The sequence below is a fragment of the Tupaia chinensis genome, unplaced genomic scaffold (assembly GCF_000334495.1).
Source record: "Tupaia chinensis unplaced genomic scaffold, TupChi_1.0 Scaffold138416_1, whole genome shotgun sequence".
Classification (NCBI taxonomy): Eukaryota; Metazoa; Chordata; class Mammalia; order Scandentia; family Tupaiidae; genus Tupaia; species Tupaia belangeri.
In genome coordinates, this window is record NW_006198314.1 from 136,458 (window position 1) to 153,304 (window position 16,847).

At 34.8% G+C, this 16,847-nt stretch overlaps 1 protein-coding gene across 1 annotated transcript in view; it reads left to right on the forward strand.

The window, feature by feature from the left end:
* Positions 1–16,847, forward strand: part of BRWD3 (bromodomain and WD repeat domain containing 3) — a gene marked incomplete at its 5' end in the record, with an annotated part of 164,543 nt that overhangs the window by 82,047 nt on the left and 65,649 nt on the right. Inside the window, 6 exon segments of the mRNA XM_027765487.1 lie at positions 915–954; positions 1,190–1,206; positions 5,497–5,507; positions 9,359–9,399; positions 12,551–12,655; positions 14,713–14,866. Coding sequence (XP_027621288.1) covers positions 915–954; positions 1,190–1,206; positions 5,497–5,507; positions 9,359–9,399; positions 12,551–12,655; positions 14,713–14,866 — 368 coding nt within the window.

Below are 16,847 nucleotides of genomic sequence, written 5' to 3' on the forward strand. Positions count from 1 at the left end.
ATATCAGTAATAAGGCTACTTGCTTTTTTATCATTTGTGTGTTCATTGGATAACACATTTGATTTTCTTCATTCATAAGTTGGTCAATAAACAAGAGTCATACCATACCATTCAACCTGTTTGGGCTTTTGACATGCCTTTTTCACTAAGCCTAATTATTTCTAATTTCTTATTTAAATTGAGAGATTATGTGACTCTTCCTTTCACTTGAACACTTAGGGGTCACTGTAGGATTTTCAAAATTTTTTTTTGCCAGAGGGTGGGTGTGCTCACCAGAGAAAGATAGAAACCTAGGGAGAAGCAGAAAGCACTCCCTGATGGGGTGTGGTTACGTCACAGTTCTTCTCCATTTTTTCCACCCTATCAGGATTGGGGGTATGTACACACATGCTTTTCAAGCTGTAGGGACCAAGCTGGGTGGTCTTTCATGTGAGGTTTGGCTCCCTTAATCAGTAGGCCATGGGGCCGACCTACAGGGTTATTAATTGGCCCAATTTTAATGTTGTGTCGCAGGGAATAGGGAGGCCTGAGGGGAGAAGGAAGAGATGGGGGACTGCAGGTCAATGTAGCAGTCAGAAAACATATAGCACATTGATTAAGTTTGTTGTCTTGTGTCCCTAAAGAACTACAGTAGTAACATTGAGGATTACTAATCACAGATCACTGTAACAGATATAATATTATGAAAAGGTTTGAAATACTATGATAATCTCTAAAATGTGCCACAGAGACACAAAATGAGTAATTTCTGCTGGAAAGATGGCACTGATAGACTTACTTGCTCAATGCAAGATTGCCACAAACCTTCAATATGTGAAAAATACAGTATCTGCAAAACATAATAAAGTAAAGCACAACAAAACAAGGTATGCTTGTATAAGAAACTTATAGAAGGTAAACAGTGCTTTTTATAGTGTTAAGAATTTTTACTAATTTGGGCCAGCAGGTGGCATAGTGGTTAAAGGCACTGAACTCCTACATGACTGACTGTGGTCTGAGTCCTGAACCTGGTGGCTTGCTTTTTCACTTTCACTCTCTCTCTGGTCAGATTAAAAATAATAAATAAAATTAAATGAAATAATTCTTTTAAAAAGAAGAATTGTACACTAATTTATCTTTTTTAGCCTTTCTTATTGTCATAAAATATACATTGCAAAATTTGCTATTCCAGCAGTTTTTTAGTGTACAGTTCTTTGGCGGCATTAAGTACATGGACATTGTTCTGCATCTATCACCACCATGCATTTCTAAAACTTTTTCATCATCCCTAAAGTGGTTGAGTTTTTACAATCAACCACTATAACTAGTTTAAAGAGAATTGTGGATATAAGTTGTTTTATAAATAATTTTGGAACATTGCATTTTCATGTAAAATACAGAAAAATGAATTCTTCATGGTTCTGGGCTAATATGTATTATGCATAGACCTTTATTTCATATGTTAGTTGGTGTATTCTGTTTAATGAATGATATATTCATAAACATGTTTCTTGTTTAGAATTTTACTTTCTTTTCTCTGAAATGTATGTCTTTAATAGTTTGAAGACAACCTTGTATTTCTTGAAGCCTTCTTACTAATTTAAGATAGCATACAGCTAAGGAAGCACTTAGAGTGTTTTTAATGTTCCTTGGTACTATGTGTATTTGTTTCTTTCTTTTTTTTTTTTTTTTTTTTTTTTCTTTTCCCAGTCAGTCCTCTCAAACCCTGTTGGCTGCTCTGTTGACTAAGTTTTTTGTTCTAAATCCTTTGTGGTCATTTCAACAATGTTCATGGCATCTGCACCAGGAGTAGATTCCATCTTGAGAAACCATTTTCTTTGGTCACCATAAGAAGCAAATCCTCATCCATTAAAGTTTTTCTTTCGAAGAGGTTTTTGCTAGTGGGCACGTGTGCTCACCAGAAAGACAGAGAGAGACAGAGAGACAGAAAGCAAGAAATCACTCCCCAGGGGGATTGGCCATATCACAATTCCTTCTCCTCCATTCTCCTTTCGGGATCTTGGGTATGCACACACACGCACACACACCTGGCGTGAATTTAAGTCACCGAGTCCAGAACTCGAACTACGGTCGACTGCATGGGAGTCCGGCAACATAGTCATTATGCCAACTGCTAGTCCCATCCATTAAAGTTTTATCATGAGATTATAGCAATTTTTTTTCCCGTCTTCAGAATGTACTTTTTTTTTTGAGAGAGAGATTTTTTGCTATAGGGCACGTGTACTCATTGTAGAGACAGAGACAGAAAGTGAGAAATCACCCCCCAGGAAGGATGGCCATTCTACAATCCCTTCTTCATTCTCCTCTTGGGATTTTGGGCATGCACGCATAAGCAAGTGGTGTGAGTTTTAAGTCACTGGGTTTGGTACTCAAACCATGGTCGACTATGCGGGAGTCCAGTGACGTAACCATTATGCCATTGTCTGATCCCCAGGATGTACTTCTAATTCTAGTTCTCTTGCTATTTCCACCTCATATGTAGTTATTTCCTTCTCTGAAGTCTTGATCTCCTCAAAGTCATTTATGAGGTTTTGAATAAATTCCTTCCATGCTCTTAATGTTGATGTTTTGACCTCCTCCTATAAATTATGTACATTCTTAATAACCTCTAAAATGATGAATCTGTTCTTAAAGGTTTTCCATCACAGGAATCACTTTCTATGGTAGCTATCATTTTACGAAATGTATTTTTCATACGTAAGTCTTGAACGTTGACTCCTTGACCCATGGAGTGCAAAATAGATGTTGTGTTAATAGGCAAGAAAATAACATGCATCATTTTGTATACCTGTCAGAGCTCTTGGGTGACCAAGTGTATTGTCAATGAGCAGTAATATTTTTTCCCAAGAATTATTTATTTAATTTTATTATTTTTAAAATGTGATACAGAGTACATTTTCTCACTAGAGAGAGACAGAGAGAGAAGGAAGATGAGAAAGACAACTGCCAAGTCTAGGAGTTGAACCATAGTAAGCTATTTGGTAGTCCAGCACCTTAACCACTATGCCACCTGCTGGCCCTGATCAATAATATTTTGAAAAGAAAAGAAAAAAAAAAAACCTTTTTTTGAGCAGTAGGTCTTAACAGTGAGATTAAGTGTTCAGTATCATAAATTCTATTTATAGGTCACAGGCAAAATATATTTAGTAATTCTTAAGGACTCTAGGATTTGGGGAATGATAAATGAACATTGGCTTCAACCTATCATCCCTAACTGCATTATCCCCTAACAAGAGAGTTATAGTTAGCTTGTCCTTCAAAGCTTTGAAGATAAGCATTGAGTTTCCTCTGGCTATGAAAGTCTTAGATGGTATCTTCTTCCAGTGGGTGACTATTTCATCTTTACTAAAAATATCTTTTTTTAGAGTAGCCATTTTCACCAATTACCATAGCTAGATCTTCTCCATAGCTTGCTTTAGCAGCACTTGTTGCTTCACTTTACACTTTTATGTTATGGAGACAGCTTCTTTCCTTATCTCTTGAACCCACCTCTACTAGCTTTAAACTTTTCTCCTGCAACTTCCTTGTCTCTCTCAGTCTTCCTAGAATTAGAGATTTAGGACCTTCGTCTGGATTAGGCTTTGGCTTAAAAGAATGTTGTATCTTCTTCGAATCTTCTGACCAGACTCCTAAAACTTTCTCTATATCAGTAATAAGGCTACTTGCTTTTTTATCATTTGTGTGTTCATTGGATAACACATTTGATTTTCTTCATTCATAAGTTGGTCAATATGCAAGAGTCATACCATACCATTCAACCTGTTTGGGCTTTTGACATGCCTTTTTCACTAAGCCTAATTATTTCTAATTTCTTATTTAAATTGAGAGATTATGTGACTCTTCCTTTCACTTGAACACTTAGGGGTCACTGTAGGATTTTCAAAATTTTTTTTTGCCAGAGGGTGGGTGTGCTCACCAGAGAAAGATAGAAACCTAGGGAGAAGCAGAAAGCACTCCCTGATGGGGTGTGGTTACGTCACAGTTCTTCTCCATTTTTTCCACCCTATCAGGATTGGGGGTATGTACACACATGCTTTTCAAGCTGTAGGGACCAAGCTGGGTGGTCTTTCATGTGAGGTTTGGCTCCCTTAATCAGTAGGCCATGGGGCCGACCTACAGGGTTATTAATTGGCCCAATTTTAATGTTGTGTCGCAGGGAATAGGGAGGCCTGAGGGGAGAAGGAAGAGATGGGGGACTGCAGGTCAATGTAGCAGTCAGAAAACATATAGCACATTGATTAAGTTTGTTGTCTTGTGTCCCTAAAGAACTACAGTAGTAACATTGAGGATTACTAATCACAGATCACTGTAACAGATATAATATTATGAAAAGGTTTGAAATACTATGATAATCTCTAAAATGTGCCACAGAGACACAAAATGAGTAATTTCTGCTGGAAAGATGGCACTGATAGACTTACTTGCTCAATGCAAGATTGCCACAAACCTTCAATATGTGAAAAATACAGTATCTGCAAAACATAATAAAGTAAAGCACAACAAAACAAGGTATGCTTGTATAAGAAACTTATAGAAGGTAAACAGTGCTTTTTATAGTGTTAAGAATTTTTACTAATTTGGGCCAGCAGGTGGCATAGTGGTTAAAGGCACTGAACTCCTACATGACTGACTGTGGTCTGAGTCCTGAACCTGGTGGCTTGCTTTTTCACTTTCACTCTCTCTCTGGTCAGATTAAAAATAATAAATAAAATTAAATGAAATAATTCTTTTAAAAAGAAGAATTGTACACTAATTTATCTTTTTTAGCCTTTCTTATTGTCATAAAATATACATTGCAAAATTTGCTATTCAAGAAGTGTACACTAATTTATCTTTTTTAGCCTTTCTTATTGTCATAAAATATACATTGCAAAATTTGCTATTCCAGCAGTTTTTTAGTGTACAGTTCTTTGGCGGCATTAAGTACATGGACATTGTTCTGCATCTATCACCACCATGCATTTCTAAAACTTTTTCATCATCCCTAAAGTGGTTGAGTTTTTACAATCAACCACTATAACTAGTTTAAAGAGAATTGTGGATATAAGTTGTTTTATAAATAATTTTGGAACATTGCATTTTCATGTAAAATACAGAAAAATGAATTCTTCATGATCCTGGGCTAATATGTATTATGCATAGACCTTTATTTCATATGTTAGTTGGTGTATTCTGTTTAATGAATGATATATTCATAAACATGTTTCTTGTTTAGAATTTTACTTTCTTTTCTCTGAAATGTATGTCTTTAATAGTTTGAAGACAACCTTGTATTTCTTGAAGCCTTCTTACTAATTTAAGATAGCATACAGCTAAGGAAGCACTTAGAGTGTTTTTAATGTTCCTTGGTACTATGTGTATTTTTTTCTTTCTTTTTTTTTTTTTTTTTTTTTTTTTTTAGCTTTTAGTATCTACCCACTATTTGAACAGAATCCTAATTTTTTTTTCTGGCATTAAGTCTTAAGCGAATTTTTCTTTCTTTTTTTTTATTTATAGAGTCACATACGGTAAGAGCAAAATGAGAAGTGTAAATATGTTACTTTATTTTTATAACTCTCCTGGAAAATTTGTTTCATTTCTTCTTTCCTCATCTGTACTCTAATATAGATTGAAAGTAAATCCTTTGTGGTAAAATGTCTCTTTAATAATAAAGATAAATGTAAAATTCTGGATTTACTATGGTCATAGTATTTCAGATGAGTTCTGTTGAATATATGGAAAAATTATGTATAAAAATGTATAAATATACATATATATATACACACACACACACACACACACACACACACACACACACACACACACACGTATATTGGGTTTCCAGGAAAGTCATAACACGTTTTTGCATAGAAAAACAGAAAAATACATCATAACTTTCCCAGCAACCTAATATATACACATACACTATAGTAATAGTTTGAAAATCTTCTTTTTAGCCTGCTGTATTTTATTAGTTACATGAGCTGCCTATTACTTAAAATTCACACTTAATAAAATATTTATTAAGTAAGTCTCAGGGAAAAAATGCTTTATTGAATTTAGTTTGTTGTTCTTAGTATGATTTTTAGAATACCACTAAAGACTGATAGATTCTAATTCCACTTAGTTATCTGCATTCATTCATTCATTCATTCATTCATTTATTTAGGAGAGGTTTTTGCTGTAGGGTGTGTGCGCTCACCAGAAAGACAGAGAAAGTCAGAGAGACAGAAAGTGAGAAATCACCCCCCAGGGGGGATGGCCACGCCACCATCCCTTCTCCTCCATGCTCCTCTCGGGATCTTGGGCACGCATGCACACATGCCCAGCGTGAGTTTAAGCCACTGGGTCCAGGACTCAAACCGTGGTCGGCTACGTGGGAGTCCAGTGACATAGCCATTATGCTAAGTGCTGGTCCCTATAAGCATTTGCTTTTTAAGAGAGATTTTTGTATAGTACATGTGTGCTCACTGGAGAGAGAGAAAATGAGCAATCACCCCCTCCAGGGCGGTCGGCTATGCTATAATCCTTTCTTCTCTATTCTCCTTTTGGAATCTTGGACATGCATGTGTCCAGTGTGAGTTTGAAGCTGCCGGATCAAGGACTTGAACCACAGTTGGCCATGTAGGAGTCCAGCGATGTAACCATTATGCCATCTGCTGGTCCCAGTTATCAGTATTGCATACAGGGAATGAATATATACCTTGGGTGAAAGCAATTTGTGACTGGCACATGTATGTGCTCTTTGTCTATTCCCATCCTCTGTGGCAGGGGGTTTGAGCCACTGCTGTTTAGTTATATCCCTGTGCACTTTTCAAGCATTTATTCTTTTTCTTTCCATACTTTCTTCTTCAAATAATTCCTGTGACGTATGGGAGTATTTCTGTTTCAGCTCATTGTACATCTCACATGCCTCACTGTCAAAGCTGTATAGTCAGCAATTGAAAGCATTTATCTTTGGAAGTTTAATGTTACTGTTTTTGTTATTATTGAAACCTCATTTGGAATATTACTAGTGTACATCAGTAAAACACAACTGTTTTTCCTGAAAGATGCCTTTGTGCATTACAGAATCAATTTTGTTTTCTTAAATATGTAGTAGAATGGAACTGTGTTAGGAACCTTCTCCTGAAGCTTTTACAAACAACTTGTCTTCTGCTTTTTGTCCTTATTATGCAAACATAACTGGACATTTTCCTTATGAAGATTTACTGAATTCTACTGAGTACTCACCTTACTGTTACTTATTCCTAGATACTAAAATCCTGGAGTACTATTTAAATTGTGAAAGAAAAATACTTAAATATTAAAGCTCTAAGCATAAAACCATTAACTGAGAAATCCACTTTTTTATCAAAAGTTAAGCTCAAATACTGTTCACTAACAGAGTGGTTTGTGAAAATATGTATAATATGTATAATATGCTAGAACATGACAAGGAGGGATCTTTGCAGTTATCACCCAAGTTGGGCTGTATGTACAAATACAGTCAAGTTTATTTTATTGAGAGCTGAGAGAGAAGGAGGTAATAAATGAGTGGGAAAGGATTGAAGGGGGAAAAGATGAAGAAAAATTGATTTAGTACGGTTTTATTTGCAGTAGCCCAACTAAGAAGACAAGTCAAAAAAAGTGAACATTACCTATTAGAATCACTGGTGGCTGTTAGTCTCTAAAATTAAGTTGTTTTGAAAATAAGTTGTTCCTTCAGAACATCTGGAACCAATAATTGTATCTGGCAGTGAGAATCCATAATCTATCACATAAATAATATAGTGAAATCATGAAACATTTTGAATCAGTTATAAATCTGAATATATGAAGAGTTTATTAATTTTCAATGATATCAATAATTATAGAGATTTAATATCAGCTTTTTATCAAAAGTTAAGCTCAAATACTGTTCAATAACAGAGTGGTTTGGGAAAATATATATAACACTTGATGGTATATTTTAATTTTATTATCAAGAAAGAAAAGTGGGGACCAGCAGTTAGCATAATGACTATGTCACTGGACTCCCATGTAGTCGACCGCAGTTCACGTCCCGGACCTGGTGGTTTAAAACTCACGCTGGGCATGTGTGCATGCGTACCCAAGATCCTGAAAGGAGAATGGAGGGGAAGGGATTGTGGCATGGCCATTACCCCTGGGGGGTAATTTCTCGCTTTCTGTCTCTCTGTCTCTGTCTGTCAGGCGAGTGCACGCGCCCTATAGCAAAAACCTCTTAAAAAAAAAAAAGAAAGAAAAGTGAAGGAAATTGCAAAATTTGTCTTGTACATCAATCTTGTCATCACTATTATGTATACTGTCTTTTTTAAAGAATGGGTTAATTATTCAAAAGGAAAATTCAAATAGCATCTCAACTATATTACCTACAGGTTATAAGTTCAAAGGTTCCATTATAAAATAATTCTTGTGGAAAATGGGAATTAATTGTTTTGTTTTCTGAAATAAGAGAAAATTAGTGGGAAATGTAATTTAACTACTATTAAGTAAGTAATTTTAAGGTGATTTCATAAATCAATATGCTGTCTGAATTACATGGGACATAGTAAGCTAATACCTATTCAAAACTGTCTGAAATATGGTTTAGAAGCAGATTTGCTTTTGTCTGGTTTGTTTTAAATTATTGCCAGTAAGTATTGCTCCTTTAGTTAATGCATAGTTTCAGGCTGTATTTTTTTTTTTCTTTTTGAGAGGTTTTTGCTATAGGGGACGTGCACTCGCCAGAAAGACATAGAGATGCAGACAGAAAGCAAGAAATCACCCTCTAGAGGGGATGGCCGCGCCACAATCCCTTCTCCTCCATTCTTCTCTCAGGATCTTGGGCACACATACACATGCACCTGGCCTGAATTTAAGCCACCAGGTCCAGAACTCAAACTGCTGTTGACTACATGGGAGTCCAGTGATTTAGCCCATTACGCCATCTGCTGGTCCCACCAGGCTGTATTATATTTTAAATTCTATTTATGTATGTATGTATTTATTTATTTAATTAATTTATTTATTTTAGATTTTTGCTACAGGGCATATGCACTTGCCAGAGAGAAGGAAAATGAAAAGTCACTCCCAGTAGAGGGGTAGGGAGATTGGCCATGTTGCCATCTCTTCTTTCAGGATTTTGGGCACGCATGCACATGGGACCAGTGTGTTTTTCAAGCAGCCTAGTTCAAGACTTGAATTGTGGGGTCAGCTGTGTGGGATCCAGCTTCATAACCACCATGTCACCTGCTGGCCCTTTATTTTTTTTTTAAGAAAATGACATTAAACAAATTCATCCCATGATACTTTTACATGTGAATTTGATGGAAAGAGCACTTGGTTTGTTTTACAGATAAGGTCATTTTAACCAAGAATCTGTTGTTTTATGTCTTAGGACAAAGTTGTTGCTGTTCAGTTCTGTAACAATGGAGACAGGTAATTATGTAGTACATATTAGTGTAAACAAATCTTTGAGATATTTTATTACTATTCCCTCAAAGAAGCATCTGTTTTTGTTGTAGATGTTATTTCTGTTTGTTCACTGAAGTTCACAGCCCTTGTCTGTCTTGGACATCCTTTTCTATCCCTTCCAAATTCTCATCCAAGTAATAACCATAGTGTATCAGTTCTTTTTTGAGTGCTTTCTTTTTTGTTTATTTTGCTCTTTCTATTTCTGTTACCACCCACCTTGGTCATGGATTCCCTTATTTGACACTTTTATTGCTGCCAGATTAACATTGTTTTGTTCATAACACTAGTATTTCTTCCTCCTTAGTGGAATAGAAGTCAGATGTCTTAGACTGGCATTCAGAGAGACCTGTATGCGTTTCTCATCTACTATTCTCCATATTCTCCTTAGATCTAGCCTAATTGACTTACTCATTGGTCTTGTCATATCCCATGTACATTATCTCATTTATTCCTTTGCTTATACTTTTTTTCCATATCATTCCTACCCAGAAATACCATTCCCTACCTTCCTCTAACCTCTTTCTCTTTCACTCTTATGTTCTCTGTTCTCTCTCTCTCTTTCTTCTATTCTCCCTTTCCCACTCTTCTCTTTCTCTTCTTATCCTAGTCTTACCTTCCCTTTAAAATTGATGTTCTACCTGAAACCTTTCCTGACTGCTCCAATTTTAGCTATTTTGACTTCCTTTAAATATCTGTATTGCTGATTATCTCTACTACAGTAGTCTCCCCATATTCTGTGGGCAATACATTCCAAGACCCTCAGAGATGCCTGAAATCATGGATAGTATCAAACTCTATGTATACTATGTTATTTTTTGATCTGATAACTGATGGCTACTATGTGACTAACGACCAGCTTTGTAGCATGTCATGTGGATACTCTGGACAAAGGGTGATTCACATCCCAGGTGGGGTATGTCCCAGATGGAATGGGGTGGGATGGTACAAGATTTCATCATGCTATTTAGATCATTGTGTAATTTAAAAGTGGCAAATTTCATTTTTCTGGAAATTTCCATTAAATATTTTACATTGTGGTTGACTGTGGGTAACTGAAACTGTGTAAATTGGAACCATGGATGAAGAGACTACTGTACTCGTATGTTACATATTCCTTTTTTCTGTATTTTGTAAACTCAGAAATTATATAGAGTTATTTGTGCACCTTCTGAAATGTTTAATTATCCAAAAGACGATAATCTGCCCTGGCCTAAAAGTTGACCTAGATTTAATGTTTTAATTTAGCATGAATTTATATTCACATATGTCTATGAGGCCTTTGTGGATGACTGTTTTATTTTAAAATATTATTTGGACAATGAGTGATTGCAATGATAAATTTTATCATCCTTGTTAAATGTGAAGTAAATAATGTAGTCCATAGAGAGTGATTCTGTATTGAGAATGACAAAAACCTCAAATAAATTTTAATGTTAACTTACTATAATTTACTGAATTATATACTTGAAAGTTTGTACAGTTACTATTCTTTTATGCTAGAATAATCTGAATTTTTCATTCTCTGCCTTTCTTCTTTAAGGAAAAACACCTTGTTTTATCTATGTGGCCAATAAAGATATCAAAAGATACCTAAACTAAAGATTTTTGGGAAATGGATACTCTCCTACAATTTTTTTAAGAACTATTTATTTCATTTTATTTGTCATCATTATTATTTTTTTAATTTGATACAAGGCATGCATGCTCACCAGAGAGAGAGAGAGAGAGAAGGAAAGTGAGAAAGCAAGCCGCCAGGTCCAGGATTTGACCCACAATCAGCCATGTGGGAGTCCATGCCTTAACCACCATGCCACCTGCTGTTCCTCTCTCTACAATTTTTGAAAAGATTATAAATTGTTAAAAAAAGTTTCAGGGCAACAATTTGACAGTATTTATTAAAAACTCAAAAGAATATGCCTACTCTTTTACTAAGCAAAGACATGTATAGGGTTGTGCAAGAAGTATACAGAGATGTTTGTTTCTAATGATGAAGACAGACAACAGTGTAAATATTGATCACATAGGGATTGATTAAATAAATTTTGATGTATCTATATGGGTGAACACACATTAAATGCAATGGTAATTTTATACTTGTAAACATAGAAGTAGACCTATAAAATACAGTTAAGTTAAGGAAAAATATAATATTTAGTATTTAGTGCAATTCTCTTTGTTTATTATGTTGCCAGAAGATGCATGAGCTCACCCATGAGAAAGAGGGAGAGAACCTCCATTGGAATGTGGTCACACTGTGATTTTTTTTTTTCTCTTCCTCTTTCCCGTAAGGATTGTGGGCATTTATGTACATGTGCCCAGTGTGTTTTTCAAGCTGCCGGGGCCAGAACCATAGTCAGCTGTATGGGGTCTGGCTCCCTTAACTGCTGAGCTGTGGGGACATCTCAGCAATTCTGTTTCTTGTAGGGGAAAATATGAGTGTATATGTATGTATTTAATAAACTCTGAAAGAATAGAAAGTAAGCAGTAATAACTATGAGTGAATGTGTGTATTATTATTAACATCTTTGTTGAGATGTAATTTACAAAACATAAAATTTAGTGGTTTTTAGTATATTAATAGGATTGTGCAAATACCATCACAGTCAATTTTATAATATTTTTATCACCCCATAGAGAAAGCCTATATTCTTTAGCTGTCAGCCAGTCCTCCTATCAGTTCATTCCCAGCTCTAATTGTTAATCTGCTTTTTGTCTTTATAGGTTCATGTTGCAGCATGTATCATTATTTTTTCCTTTTTTTTACTGAATAGTATTACATACATCATGTGGATTTGCCACAATTTATACATTTATCCATTATTGATGGACATTGGAGCTTATAAGTAGTGCTACTTTGAATTTTTATATACATTTTAGTATAGACTTACATTTTCATTTATCTTGAACATACACCTGGGAGTAGAATTACTGGGTCATATGATAACTGTATTTTAGTATTTTGATGAATTGCCAACTGTTTTCTAAAGTGTCTGTACCATTTAAAATTCACTCCAGGAATGCATGAGGGTGAATGTTTTACTTTTATAATCAGAAGAAAAGTGATTTCCATTTTGGAGAAAAGTAACAAAAGGCTATTTTATATCTTTCTTACCAGTTTAAGATTTGTTAGTGGAAGTAGAGATGGAACAGCAAGAATTTGGCAATATCAACAACAAGAATGGAAGAGTATAGTGCTAGATATGGCTACTAAAGTGACTGGGTAAGAATGGATGTTAAATATTTCAGTGATTCTCATATGGTGTGCTGTCTTTTACATTGAATTATATTTGATAAAAACATAAAATATACTTTTTACATTAGTAAACATTTTGAAATTAATTAGTAGATGGGAAATGTGCAGCTGTATCATTTTTTAAGCAAATCGCCTATTGTTGCTTTTATAGACTAGATAATAGGCACGTTGCTAACTCATATGAATCTGATCTGTTATGACTCAAAAATCCCTTTGCTCTTCTTTACTAGAATCATTCACTGCTTTAGTTTTCTGTAGGTCTTTTAAAAAATATCTATCTGTACTACAGAGGGTCTTCAAAAGATAATGAAAAATGTGTATTATAAAAAAACTGCATGGATTTAAAAATTTTTTTGCACCAAAACAAACTCATACTTTAATTCCATTTTCCCACAAACTTTTTTTTTAAATTGAATTTGCTATAGAGTACATGCACTCACTAGAGGCAAAGGGAGAGAGGAGTAAGAAATTACCCCACACAGGGAATGGCCATACAGAAACCCCTTCTCTATTCTTCTCTCAGGATATTTAGTATGGATGCACATGTGCCTGGAATGTTTTTCAAGCCACCAGGTCCAGGACTCAAACCACGCAGCTGACCATGTGAGATTGAGCTTCCTTAACTGCCACACTACCTGCTGGTTCCCCTGTAAACTTTTTGCAGTCCTCTTGTACTTCCTATTTTGAGGGTTGTCCCTATGAAATCCCATTATATGTTTAACTTTTTCTCTAATTTACTGAGGATGACTTTATATATACACACATATATGTATATATATGTATATATATAGAGAGAGAGAGAGAAAGAGATTTTTGCTATAGGGCGCTCACTGGAGAGACAAAGAGAGACAGAAAACAAAAAATCATCCTCTAGGGGGGATGGCCACACTGCAGGTTCTTCTCCATTCTCCTCTCTTGATTTTGGGTACACACGCATATACACCCAGAGAGAGTTTCAAGCTACTAGGTCTGGGACTCGAATCGTGGTCAACTACATGGGAATCTAGAGATGTAACCATTATGCCACATGCTGGTACACCCATGAGCTTTTTTGCAATCTCCCTGTTCTTTCTGTTTTAAGGGTTGTCCCTATTAAATGTCATCCTGTGTTTAACCTTTTATTTACTGAGGATGACTTTATATTATTTCATATAGCATTCCCACTCAGTGTTATATGTTTATTTACCATTCTCTTTCATCATCTTCGTTGTTGCTGGAAAGATATATAATTACCTCTTTGGGACGCTAGGTTTTTTAGGATCTAGAAATTAATTATCTTTCCATTAATAAAAATATAGGTTTGGCTTTGTAGTCATAGCTAACTATTGATGACATAACATTTAATTTAATCAAAAGTTACTGCCCCAGCCGTGGTGACAGAGTGCTGCTATGTGAGGCTAGGGACGTGTGGATGTCCCACATTTGGTTCCCAGACCTAAACCTAAACAGACCAGGTACAATGGTGCATGTGTAGTCCAAGTGGTGCATACCTGTAATCCTAGCTAAACTAGGAGGCTGTGCAGGAGGACTGTAATATAAGACCCTGTAGAAAATAGCTATCTTTTTTCTTCTCTCCTTTCAGCCCCTACCATCTCTCATTAAAAAGGTATTTACTGAGTTTCAGACTGCTTTTTAACAAGACCTAATAATTTTTTTACAAAATAGTATTTGTGGCATTGAAGTGGACATTTTGAGATTTTCTGTTAGCCAACATAAACTTGTACTTAATTTTTAAGTTACTTTTATATTTATTTCTAGCTTCATTTTTATTGTTGTTTTCAACAAAGTATTTAAAAATTTTTTTGGGGGGGATTTTTCTTTTCTTCCTGAATTAAGTCTATAGGAATTACCCTACTCAGGTACATTTATTTTTTTCTTTCATGTGTACCTAATAGTATAGTTTGGAATTTTATCATCTAAATAGTTTTATTCTCCTGGAGAAATTTTGTCATAATTTGTTCTTTTATTTACTCTTCTGTTCAAAAAATTGACAAGGTTTGCCTACTGTAAATTGTTTCATTTAGGAATAATTTGCCATCTGGAGAAGACAAGATCACTAAACTTAAAGTGACTATGGTGGCCTGGGATCGCTATGACACCACAGTTATTACTGCAGTGAACAATTTTCTTTTGAAAGTATGGAATTCTATCACAGGACAACTTCTTCATACTTTATCTGTAAGTATTTTATTTCCAGAATAATGAAACATGTAAAAAAGTATATTATTCTAAAAGGTAAGAAATTCAAGAAATAGTATCTTTTCTATGACTTATTATCTTTTCTATGACTTATAGGCCTTGGAGAAGTAATTATTCAAGGGATCTCTATTGACATGTCTACAAAGCAGTGATTACACATGGTTTACCTGCTAAAAAGTGGGCATGGAATTTTTTCAAGGTCGTTTTCAAGTCTAATAGTTTATTCTTCTATTATAGCATGTAGTCAAGGATATAAAAGTTACTGTGCTTTTAACAGGGATTGGGATTTTTTGTTGTCACTGTTGTAGGGTAGAGTTTAATAAGGATATCCTGTGTAGTCTACCCTCAGTGATTAGTTTATGCAAGAAATAGAGGTAAGAGGAAGAAATTGGAGGCAAAAAAGGGTGCTTTTTCCTCTTTTTAAAAATCTATTTGTTGTGCTGCCTCTGTGACCTGGTAGTTAAGGCAGCCAGATCTCACACGGCTGGCAGCATGGTTCAAGTCCCGGATCCAGTGGCTTAAAAAACATACTGGGTGTGTGTGTATACATGTTCAAAGTCCCAAAATGAGGGGGAGATGGAAGAGAAGGGATTACAGCATGACCATTCTTCATGGGTGTTGCTTTGTTCCCTTCTTCTCTCTGGTAAGCACATATGGGATACCCTCTAGTGATAAAACACAATGTAGTTGTTGTAGTAAATGACTGCAATATTTGTGATGTGAAATGTTGATAGAATTAACAGCAGCAATCAGGTAGGTGGGGTTGTTATTTGTCAGTTTATTATAATATGGTACACAGCGTAATTCAGACTATAAACCAATTCCCTTGACTCAACTCAGTTTTCTTATATGTATACCATGGTGCTATCCTTATTTGACTCATATGCAAGATAATTTTAGCATAAAGCTCTGAGATTTCTAAAGATATATATAATTCGGGAAGGATTTCCAATTTATCTTTTGTATACCTACACGTATTCTTTCCTTAATAAAACTGTAACACTGTGTTAGTGGACTTTTAGATTCTTCCTTTTATCTGTTAAGCCAATGCTTGTCTCATTTTAGCTTTTCCTATTACCTGATATAAATTTCTATTAATATATCTGGAAAAACTTGTACTGTTTAGTTGATTCTGTTTTAAGAAATGTTTGTCTACATCACTGTGTTCCAATAAAAATATCTGAGCCATATATATGATACTAGTTTTGTTAGTAGCTACTGTTAAAGTAAAATGAAGCAAGTAAAACTAATTTTAATAAAATTTTATTCAATCCAGTTCATCTAAAATGCTAGCATTTTAACATGCAATAAATATAAAAGTATTACTGTAATATTTTATCCTTTTTTATGATAAATCTTTGAAATATAGCAAATATTTTATACTTATAAAACATCTCAGTTTGGACTATTTTTTAGTCCTTATAGTAGTCAAATCTTACTTTCCATATAGTACTTATATCTTGGTTGTAATAATTTGTGTATCAGGGTTTTAGTGAAATTCAAAGTTCTTCTATTCAGCTCATGATTTTTAAACGTCAGCTGTGTTCTAGGCACCATTTTAGGTGTTATGAATAAATGGTAAACATAGTCCAGTTCCATTGGAATTTAAAACCTATTAAGAAAAATATATATATATGTATACATACATTTTAATTGCTAGAGGGCATGTGCACCAAAGACAAAGAGAGACAGGGAGAGGGAGAAAGCATCCCCCCAAACATATGCCTGATGTGTTTTTTAAACTGTCAAGGTCAGAATTCAAACTAGGGTCATCTGTGTGGGATCCAGCTCCCTTAACCACTAGGTCATAGGGCCATCCCAAAATAATTTTTTTTTCTTTTTTTTTTTTTACTAATTTTAAAAATTATTATTCATACATTAAATCACTATACATCATTTAGATTGTAAAGAGACTTTACCCAGCATGAAGAAAATTATATAAATTTCCAATAGGATGACC